Below are 11,955 nucleotides of genomic sequence, written 5' to 3' on the forward strand. Positions count from 1 at the left end.
TAATTGTTTTTAGCAGAAATGTGGCATATTTCTAACAAAATCAAATTGTCTATATCTTAACAAATCCACACAAACCTACAATTTAAAAATGTCATTATAACATTTCATCATGGAAAAGTACTACTCTCTCGATAAAGAGGAATTAAGCAAGCAAGTTGTCAGAGACATAGTCAAGAGCAGGTACAAGTAAAATTTAGGAATTTATGCTCGCTGGGTGAGCACGCGCACGCATGCGCGTGTTTGTGTGTGTCTGCACATGAGCTCACATTGCGTTCACAGTGAGATTGTTAACTCCACAGAGGCCAGCACTTTATGGTAGGATAAATGCTTTAGCAGCGTGGTGCTGGCAGAGTGTGCGCTCCCCTGCTGAAACAGCATTCAGCCTTCACACTGCCTATAGGTTATGCAAGTTCTCTAAAAAGCTATGTTATTATTTTATAAACAAATATTAATATATTCTTGGTGGTTTCCCACACTCGTTGTAGCTCCACTTATGGTGAATGCGCAATGCAGCTTGATCGATCCTTATCACCCATAGACTTAGAGTATTACGTTCACCAGATCTTGATGTAGCTTTTAGAATCCACCCCAGAGTGTAGCAACTCATTATGCTCATCAAAGCGGTGGTCAAATGGTGGCATGATATGGGGATTGGATTATAATGAACTCTCCGACTTTGTTCGCTGCACAAAGGACACTTTCATTCTGTGCGGAATGGAACTGACATCGGAATTAAGATGTTGAATACATAAAAATATATATGAAAAAAGAAATAAGAGTGTAAAAAGGACCTTATGCATTCAATCAGCTGTATGTCCTCTACTAACAGCATACGGCATACAGCGTGTGTGTGTGTGTGTGTGTGTGTGTGTGTGTGTGTGTGTGTGTGTGTGTGTGTGTGTGTGTGTGTGTGTGTGTGTGTGTGTGTGTGTGTGAGAGAGAGAGAGAGAGAGAGAGAGTACTGAGAGGGCCTCCTGGATGAGGACATCTGCTGAGCTAATAAACAATAATGTTGACAAATTGTCACTGTCCGATCACTCAGCCCGCCCTCATAATCACCTCACTAAATAAGCCATCACAGAGCGGGCAGCGAACATGACTGACGGCCTGCCGAACCAATGGAGGGGGGAAGGGGGTCGAGTGGGAGAGTTGGGCTGAAGCCCAGCTGCCTGAGGAGAGGACACAATGATTCATGGTGGGAGGGCGACATGGACAGGGTGGTTAGGGAAATGAGCGGCGCCTCCCACCCAACACGGCCATGCCCTTGGCAGCTTTAGAACATGGGCTGACTGGCTGAGAAATAGCTTATGGTTGGGAAACAGCTTGCTACGTTTGGTGTGTGGCAACCAAAGCAGACTACGATCAGAATGTTAATGATGATGGTGATGATGATGATGATGATGATGATGATGATGATGAGAAGGTGAAGGAGGAAGGAGAATGTTGATTCGGGTAGAGGTGATGATGGTGATAACGACAACGCTGACGACGTGATTTTTTACTATCAGATTCGCTTTTTATTTTTTTACTCTAAAAGCGGCCAAACCAAACAACACAACAATGCAGTATGGCGTGTCTGTTTGCCAACCCAAGGTAAGTGCCCAACAAAGCCAATTCAGAACCCCCCCCCCCAACAAAGACACACACTTACACACAATTCTTTCATTCTGAGATAGTACACACGGTTCTGATGACTTGGAGCGCACAGACCGATCAGGAAAGAGGCTAAAGATCATGTGATAAAAAAACTACTTTGAGGAAGTCAACCAATATAAGTTCCAATAATTCCAAGCCACCCCCCCTCCACCCCCCCTCTTCCTGACAACCTCACAGGATGATGAAACGCCAAGCATCCATAAATTGGCCTGTCAATCACTGCGACCGACAAAACGACGACAAAAATAAATAAGAGAGGGAGGAAAGTCATCCCAGTCATTCGACCATCTGGTTTCATGGGGTGTAGATCACCCGCTTCATTACGATACCGTGCCGTATAGATTTTTCAGACCACCATTCAATATTTGGTTCTATATTTGATTCAACTTCACACCGCTTTTTGCGGGCAATCACTCAGCTAGCGCCTCACTCGGGTTGACCCCCGGGGTGGGCGGACTAGTCAAGATTTCAGGCGTAATTTTCGCAGGGAGGGCGGAGGAGCGTGTCAACACATGGGGAATGTTTTAATAAAAAGCATTCCGGTAACTTCTCTCTCTCCTATGTCTCTCTCACTCCCTTCTCTCCTGCTCTCCCGTCTCTCTCCTCCTGGCTGGAATTATCTGAGCTTATGTTCCATGTGTTGATTATTTGATCAATTATACACAGCCTTCTTTAAATGATATCCCCGCTGCATGTCAACTTTATACTTGAATGTCCCTTGTAGTGCTGTAGTAGGATACACTCACTGTAGCCAATTAACCTGTATCTACAATACGTTATCATTTAATGTTCGTTCTCTCATGTAAACTACACATTGTACACAAATATAAAGGATGCCTCAACTGATTAATTGTAAACTCTCTCTCTCTCTCTCTCGTTCTCTCTCTCTGCATTTATTTGGTTATTTAATTGTTCTGAACGAAGTTAAACTAAAAAGACTAAAGGACGCGTTGGATACAAAAATCAACACGGAACGACGAGCGCAGAAGAGAGGACGATCCGTTGATCATTTTCTTTGTAGATTTAAAAGAAGCCTATCCACAACTTTCCAACAACCCGACAAAAAACCTGACCTGCGCATCACTACTGACCAGTGTACAGTTTAAAGATTCCTCTTGATTCTTGCCTTGATGTCCAGCACATCGCCTGAATACATGTGCACACAATCTCCACTGGGATCAGGGAAATAAGGAACCTTGAGAACTTGAAAGGAAGTTCAGCATCAACAAGCTACAGCCGCTGATGGAATTTTGTTTCAAAACAATGCATTTTTTTCAGAATAAAAGATCTGAATCCATATTTCAGCTTTGCATCGTTTAGACTGGATCGTTGCCCGTTGAATCAATAGATACAGTAGATCCTGACCGAGTGATGGATTGTTACACCCCTACTACCTTCTTCCATACCGCAACCCCCCCCCCCCCCCCCCCTACCCTCCTCCCACACAGCAGTGGGACAGCAAGTATGCACTAAAATAACAATGAGACATCGATCTATTCCACAAGAACTCTTTCTTCCAAGACACGTACCATAACCAGGTGTGTGGGATATACAGAAACCTCTGGTTTCTATACACTCTTCTGTGTGTCAGCTATACATCAGATGGTGCTCAGAAGACTAGCACTGGGATCCCTCTCATTGCAGCACTGCCACACATGCATGCACATCTATCTCATCCATATATATGTAAATACATATTTCTTTTTTGTAGATTTCTATAATGACAATATCACATACAAAATACTCTTCCTGCCCATTGGATATTATCTCCACATTGCTGAAGGAGGTATTTCACACTGTTGGTCCAAATATTCACTCTATTATAAATTGCTTTCTCAGCCTAAGCCAACCTCCCGGATATAAATAAATAAATAGGTCCTCCCACGAGACCAATTCCTGAGCTTCCATATCTATCAAATATTTTTGATAAAATAGTGTGCCATTTTCAACATTGAACTGTGTCATTAATATACCTTCATGAGTTGTTATGTGGAAATAGGAAAAAGGTTCCCCCCCTTTGTTGTTGAAAATGGGTGGTTCTCCCGTCAATTCAAACAGTTTCTTTTTCTCTTAGCTTTTTCATGTATTTTAGAAGGAGTTATTTTTGGTCTGGCTTCTGTGCCTTCCACAGCACAGAGACAACACTATTAAAGGTCATCAATGATCTATTGCTTGCCACTGACTCTGGTAACTGCTCAATTTTAATCCTCCTCAATCTTCGCTCTGCTTTTGAGTTAAACATAACATCACTTAAACATACTATTTTAATCAACCGCCTAATGGGTTTGGCATCAGGGACTCGGTGCTTGATTGTTTCACTCCTACCTCAAAGATAAAAGCTTTTCTTTGGTAATCCTCATCTCTGGCCCACCTTAGTGTTCCCCAGGAGTGCATTTTGGGTCCATTCAGGTCCATTTATATTCCACTTAAACGCAGGGATGTGGATAATGTGTCCTGTATCTTGTTATGTCTCTCTGACAATATGCACTGGATATCTCAGAGACACTCCTATTTGGTGTAAAAAACACAGCCCATGATTTGGCCATGATGTTTTACTCTGTGACCTCTCCTTTGATGGTCAAGTAACAAGGGTTGTACAATCATGGTTCCTCCAGCAAACATAGCCAGAATTAAGTCTTTCTTGCAGACACCGAAAAGGGCATTCATGCTTTTATTTAGTCAGGACGATTAGACTGTAACTCTAACTGTACCCAGGGCTCAGTAAAAAGCCATCTCCAATCTGGTGCAAAATTCAGCTGACTTTTAATCAAGTCTAAGAAACACGACCACATTACATCCATCCTTGCATCTCTTCATTGGTTGCCTTGAATTAAATCGAATTTAAGATTTTACTGATTACTTTTTTAAAGCCCTACAAGGCCAGACAGCTAGTTAAACTTTAGATATGCTGGTGTCGTATGAGCCCGAGATCCCCGGAGAGGGCCCTCTTGGTTGTTCCTAAATCTCGCCTCATTACCTGGGGCAAACGGTTTTTCTGCGGCCTAGACACCAAAGCCTTGGAATTCCCTTTTGAGGATCTAAGGCTAGCAAAGTCAATGTCTTTTAAATGACTGAAAAGATACTTTTATATACTAATAACACTTATCATAGCGTTTATGTTATGTTCTAACTGCCTCTCCTTTTCCCATGCTTATTTATTACTGTATGTCTTCTATTTGTTTATTTTGTCCACTTTTGCTCTTGTAATTTGTATCTCGTTTCTGTAAAGTACTTTATAGCCTTGTTTAAAAAGAAGGAGCTACACAAACAAGGTGTATTGTTATTTTATCATAATAAATCATCTTCCTATTTGACATTTTTAAATACTTTCGATAGTTGTTCTTTTCTCCATCTGCGTGTGCCTAACTCCGAGACACGACAAATCGAGATGCAAACATAGTTGACAGAGTGCCGTGAAAAGACAGCTTAACTTTCTTCACAAGCACCAGGCGCACACATCAGACGTGACACACTGACACATCATGTCACACCGGAGACTCACCGACAGCTGCATTCTCGTAGATGAGAAGGTAGGACTGGAAGAAATAGTTCTGGAAGCGCGGTGGCTGATTGGAGGCTGTGAGAAATGAAAGAGGGGAAGAAAGGTGGATCACATTACTATAAGGTCACAATACGCAGAATAAAAAAAAAAAGAAATGTAAAACCCATGACGGTAACACTTGCTAGGCATACCCTGTCTATAATGCATTATAAACTTCTACAGCATTATAATCTGTTTATACCACTGTATAATTACATAGTAAACTCATAAATAATGATGGTGCTTTAGAAAAAGAATCATAACACATTATTAAGCATTTTATAATGGCGTATACAGTCAATTATTATAATATCTCATAAATGCTGGCATTTTGGCAAGTATCATAGGGTATTATGACTGCCATAGTTAATACATTATACTAATAATCACTGTTATAATGCATTATATTGTGAGTAATTACAATCCTGATACACACATATTTAAAGTTACCAGTAAGACGCCTAACGGCGAAAAGCGACCTCGCCCTAAAGGGGCTAGGTCAGGGATCTCCATATATGGGCATAAAAGGGATTTGGTTCCCCTGGCATCACAGGGATCTCCATATATGGGCAAAAAAGGGATTTGGTTCCCCTGGCATCACAAGGATCTCCATACAGTAAATAGCAATACAAGGGATCTGGTTCCCCTGACATCACAGTGATGTCAGAGTATGATAATTTTAGGATTTCATAACCATGTCCGAGTCCATGAAAACAGTTAAAACCAATGGCAAAGAGATTTAAAAACATGTATGACTGTCCTTGTGAAAATAGCATAGTGTTTCTCTAACTTGTTGAAAAGTTAGAAAGGCATTTGGGAGATGAAAAAGTAGACGCCTTCTAAAACCAAAAGTTTGGAAAAAGAGGGCAACAGGATTCAAGCTGTTTTGTTTGAATGACCAAACTGATGCGCTTTGATCAGCCAGGCGGTGTGGCTAGGGAGGTTAAGAGGCCACCGCGTTTGAAGTGTGTGTGTGTGTGTGTGTGTGTGTGTGTGTGTGTGTGTGTGTGTGTGTGTGTGATACAATCACTCCCTTTGAACATCGGAGCATCTTCTTGTTTCCTCACACAGTCATTTGCTCGCCCATGCGCGCTTCATGGCTGTGGTGGGGGGGGGGGGGGGGGCTAACAAGCTCCTTTCCATATCCGAGGGCTAATTACTCCAGGTGTCGCATCACGAATGAGGATTACACTACCCCAAGGGTCTTCAACAGGGGGTCCTCCAAATGTTTGTGTGATAGAAACTTTTTTTCTCTTTTTTTATATTAACCACTTGAACCCTAGTATCCAAATTCTGAGAGCTTCAGCCAAAAATAGCAGATCTAAAAGCTCACAAGGCCTCACAGCTATTTTTGGCAAAGAGCTTTGGTGTAGAGGGGAAAAAGAGCAGACTAAGTACATAGTGAAAGGTTTATTAAGTATTGACGGTTCAAGTGGTTACATATCTGAAAACACCAATTCACATGAATCCAAAATACACTGATGATTGTGCTGTCAAACAATGAAATGGTCATCTTCATCTCTCTCTCAACTAAGAGGTCCTTGGCCTGAAAACGTTGAAGACCCCTACACTACCTCCCACCATCATCGGGCCAGTCCACGATATGATCCTCCCTGCCTTTTACTGGATCAGGGAGGTAGCGCTAAAGCAGAGCACAGGGTCAGTGTGCTAATGGGTTAGAGACATGAATGAGGAGAGAGAGAGAGAGAGAGACTGAGGGAGAGAGAGATGCAGGTGCAGGAAATGTAATACTAGTGAGAGGAGGCGAACAAGATGTGCGAGCAAGGATGGGATGCGACGGGGCGGGCGGGGGGAGCCGCTGAATGCATCTGAAGCGAAAAGCCCTTGATAAACTCATTGAGGTTGATGGAAAAAGGTTGTGACATTCACTTAATAACTTTTCACCGCTGCTCCGCTTGCACTGTGTGTGATTGGAGGTGTCTCCTGCCTGTCACACTGGGACTCTCGCTGTGACTTCAACAGCACAGCGTCGCAACTCTCCATCTATCTCTCTTTATCGCTCGTTCTCTCTTAGTCTTATAGACGCACACACGCGCGTGCACACACACACACACACACACACACACAGCAAGTATTTTAAAGTAGTGGTTCCCCGGCTTTACGGAGGCACCAGACAAGATGAGTTGAAGACGTGATCAAAATGTAAGGAAAGAAGTATACAAGCTGAAAGTTAAAATAAATAAATAGTATATGTATGTATATGTGTGTGTACAGTATATACAGTATATATATATATAAAATATATATATACACGTATATCCTACCAGTCTAAAGTTTGGATACAGCTTTCATTCAATGTGTGTGAGAGAAGCTGTCCAAACTTTTGACTGGTAGGGTATACGCACGCACGCACGCACACACGCACGCACGCACGCACGCACGCACACACGCACGCACGCACGCACACACACACACACACACACACACACACACACACACAACCCTTGTGATTTTAATTCTCAACACAGTATTAAATCATGGGTTGCATTTGTAGTCCTACACCAGCCATTTTGAGGACCAACACAGGTGTTTTGATAAGATTAAAGTAGAACATCTATGCCAATCAGACAAATTGAACACCTGTGTTGGTCCTCAATTTGGCCGGTTTAGGACTACAAATGCAACCCATGCATAAGTAAAACTGTAAAGGTTTGCGTGATGCAAGTTGTGTTTCATCACCAGCATGACTTCACAGTTTAGACGTCAGATAGAGGACACCCATCTCTATCTTATCTCCTCTAGACTAGATGACTTCCATGACATTTTCCTGTGCTTGCTCTCTGTTTCTGCTTGCTTTGTCTTTTCACTGTCTGTATTTGACTAATACGGGAGACAGCCTGTCAACGAGCACAAAACAACTGGAATAAAGAGCAGTGGCAGAAGACACAAGAGGGTAACAACCAGAGACAGAGAGATGAAAAACTGCTCTCTTTTTTTTAGGACTTTTGATCATCAGCAATACAAGGAGGCAAGAGCTTCTGTATAACTTCTTATCAAGAGCTTTCGGTACAACTTCTAATCACGAGATTCGGTATGATTTCTAATCGATTCCTGGTCTGGACGGCTTGTCTCTTATTTTAGCAAGTAAATAAATGCTGGTTAGAAAACATCAGAATATTGTATACATCAGACAGTCATTAGAGTTGTGCTTTATCCCATGATATTCTGTTGAAAACAGGTTATAGGTTTTACCGTATTAGCCCGAACATAGTACAACTCTGATTATAAGACGACCCCTATAAGACAAAATAATATATATTATATATATTATAAGTTATTTATAAAGAAAAACGTTTTTATTGTAAAATTATTATAAAAAAGCTCATACAGAGATAGATAACTTTCTGCTGTATTGTATTGCATTAACCATCAAAGTCAAGTTCTATTCAAGAACAACATTCACAATTCAGACTGTGAAAATCACAATAAAAACACTACATTTTCCATCAAGCTTAGCGGCCCGTTTCATCATTCAGATGTGACGATGCATTGTAAACAGGATCCATAGGCTGAAGTTGCTGTTTGGATTAAACTTCCACGCTAAAGATCAGATGTGCGCCCGTCATGCACGCCGATGTTCGCGAGAACAACGCACACGCACGCGCCCCGGTAAGTTCAATGCCAAAGCCATCCGACTTTGCCAAACGGGAGGTGAAATAAGCTGCATTTCGCTGCACAATATGTAGTGTACGGTAATAACCGTAGGAGCTCGCGGGGGCTATGACGAGAGCATGGAAAGGTCCTGAAAGATACATAACGTATCTCTCCGGTGAAAAGTCAAATCCCCGATAATAGGACGACCCCTTAATTTGAGTTAGTATGTGTATTAGAATAAAATATCGTCCTATATTCGGTATTATACGGTAATGATGAATGAGGTTTAAGTGAATTTTAAATTCACAGTGCATCTCAGATTAATTTGCAGATTCTGAAGAGTCTTCAGACCACGGCGGGGAGCTAGGGAGTGAGTCTGCTGTTCTAAGTGCGATAGGGAGTTTATTCCACAGTTTGGGGGCCAGAAGGGCGAATTGGCTAGGACGAGTGGATTTTTGTCCTGGGGTTTTTAGCGAGAGAGAGAGAGAGAGAGAGATAGATTGATTGATTGATTGAAGACTTTATTAGAAGTTTGCACAGGAAAAGGTACAGTTTCATGACGGTACAGTTCACTGGTACAAGGTCAACTAAAAGGAGATCCTAGAAAAGCACTTGGCTTATTTCCAGAGAGAGAGAGAGAGAGAGAGAGAGAGAGAGAGAGAGAGAGAGAGAGAGAGAGAGAGAGAGAGAGAGAGAGAGAGAGAGAGAGAGTGCACATGTGTGTGCGTGCGTAGTCTTAGTCTATACATGCGTGACCTGTCTCTTATAAAATGTCTCGAAAGATTATTAGTCCAGTTTCCAGATCCTATTGAACTGTTTGAACTGTAGAAGAATTTTACAGTATGTTTAGTGAGTCATGGGCTGTGGCTCTGACCCTCTTCAAGATGATTTAAGCAATTTTATTGCGACTGTCAGGTCGCTGTTACTATCAGTCTGTCTGTCAGTCTGTTTGTCAGTCACGTGATGTCACATGTCACACTTTTCCCCTACTCATATCTCTGCCACCGTTGCCCCTATCCATGCCAAACCTCCCCCCCTCATTTCTCACATGGCCCTCTTCTAGCGCCACCATGAGGCTGAAAACACATTTTTGGACACTGCTCCTAGATATTTTGCCCTAAAATCACGCAAAGCGGCACACAGTATGTCTAGAGTCCTGTCATCAACATGGATCTATCCCATTTAGCGCCACCATCAGTCCGATTTAAAGCTATACTGTGTAAGTTGCTCAACTAGTGGTCAGTAGCAGTAGAGCAAACCGCGGTCGCGTCTGCTTTTTTCGGCCGTTTTTCGCCGCGGACCGGACTTTCAGACCACCGCGTCCACCTCGCCTCACCGAGACGCATCCATCGAGGTCTTTCGTGTCCCTCTACGAGCCTCGGTTGGGGAGTTACATGCTAAACTCCTAGACCAGTGTAAACACTGCAGTGTACTTCCTGAAGAGCTCGGCAGTGTATGATCTGGGCTTTGATTGGCCGGTAGGGAGACACGTGTACAGAATGATGCATATGACGTAATTTTGCCGGGAAAAACAGCCCCGGTCACGGCCACCAGGGCTCAGTAGAACACATATAAAGAAAAGGCTTTGGGAGCTGAAATTAACAGAGTGGGGGTTCTAAAACTTTAGCGATTTAATAGTTAGGACAATTTTAAGATATGTTTTATAAAAAAAGTGACATAGTATAACTTAAAAAAATAATAATAATTGGACACTGTTCCAACAGATTTTGCCCTAAAATCACACAAAGCGGTGTATAAATGTGACCTGGCGGTTGCTTATCTCCCGATTAGGGAGTTTTGCTGGTATAGCAAGTTAATTCTTGACCCAACTGATTGTTCACTGTTAAATCAATCACAGTACAGTAGTTTAAAGTAGGCCTACTAAGATTAATGATAAACACATGGTAATAGAAAAAAATACAGATTGTCCATGTGCCTACTGTATGTCATTGTGCAGACTATCTGTTGCAAAAGAAAATATACAGTGTAGCCACAAGAACATAAACCCTATGCTTAGTTGACCAGATTTCCAAGGGCTCTATAGTAGGCCCCCTCCTGTTTTCTATTAGCTCGTATATCTGTTATTTTCGCCAAATGTTCCACACAGAATATGTTTCATGTGGTTATAAAGGAACAGTCAGAAAATGGGGCCGAACAACTGGATTCTTCCAGCTGGTATTACATGTAATCAAAATGTATTGCATCGATCGAAACTAGCTGATTTGAAATAAATCGTGAGTTGGTAATGCTCTTCCATAATCAATCCAGTTCAGATGCAAGATATCCTGACCTTTAGTGAACGCCTTCAAACTGGTTAATTGCTCATCTTTTAATTTATTGATGCTGTGACATTTCCTAACTGACAAAGCTTGTGGTCATTAACGCATTCACTGCCAAGAATATTTAACCAAACCACTAACCACTGCCAGCTATTTTTCATTTGTATACCAGATTGAAAGCGGTTAATCTCGATTCTGGCTGTTGAATATGTAAAAGGTCGGGCAACTCAACTTTTGGGAATAGGGATCGCCAAATGGAGAAATGTTCTTAACCGGTAACCGTTGAGCCTTATCGGTTAAGTAACTGATAACCGGTTACTTAAGAAAATGTGTTAAAAAATGAGCTATTTTTACCCATTTAAAAAAAGGAAAATACACCAATAATAAAGTGCCCTATTTACACATTAAAAACAACAATACAACGAGGCGGAGGATTGTTATGCCGCGTCTACACTGCAGTGTGTCCCTAATTCACTCTGTGTAAAGACAGCTGGTTTAACGTTCCATTCATCAACAAGCTCACTCGTCGCGTGTTTTGAGCTTGCAGATCGGCTATAAACCTATGTCATCAACACGTAACACTAGAGAGTTGTGTTTTAAGCTCTTCCTTACCCATTCCCTGCGAACTTAAAATATGGATGTGCGCTAATACTGCCAGGAATATCATTAATTTTTCAGTTCAACATTACGTGGCTTTGAATGGCTAGAGGCTGTGTTGGATTTAATATACCACTAGAGCGCGCCAACGATAAGCCTTTCAACATATATCTATGCTTTTCAAGGATGGAGTGATCACGTGGCCATAGTTGGCCTACTGCGTCCGTTAACATGGGCCTGGAGCTAACCATTAGCGTGGGTCCGTGT

General features: G+C 42.0%; 1 protein-coding gene across 2 annotated transcripts in view; it reads right to left on the minus strand.

The window, feature by feature from the left end:
• Positions 1 to 11,955, minus strand: part of cdh23 (cadherin-related 23) — a gene marked incomplete at both ends in the record, with an annotated part of 273,834 nt that overhangs the window by 259,634 nt on the left and 2,245 nt on the right. For both annotated transcript variants that reach the window (XM_080739709.1, XM_080739708.1), the window contains one exon: positions 5,159 to 5,233. In XM_080739709.1, the coding sequence (XP_080595835.1) occupies positions 5,159 to 5,233 (75 nt within the window). The remainder of the gene's footprint in view (positions 1 to 5,158; positions 5,234 to 11,955) is intronic.

This window comes from Nannobrachium achirus (genome assembly GCF_963921795.1).
Source record: "Nannobrachium achirus genome assembly, chromosome: 13".
In the NCBI taxonomy this organism is placed as follows: domain Eukaryota; kingdom Metazoa; phylum Chordata; class Actinopteri; order Myctophiformes; family Myctophidae; genus Nannobrachium; species Nannobrachium achirus.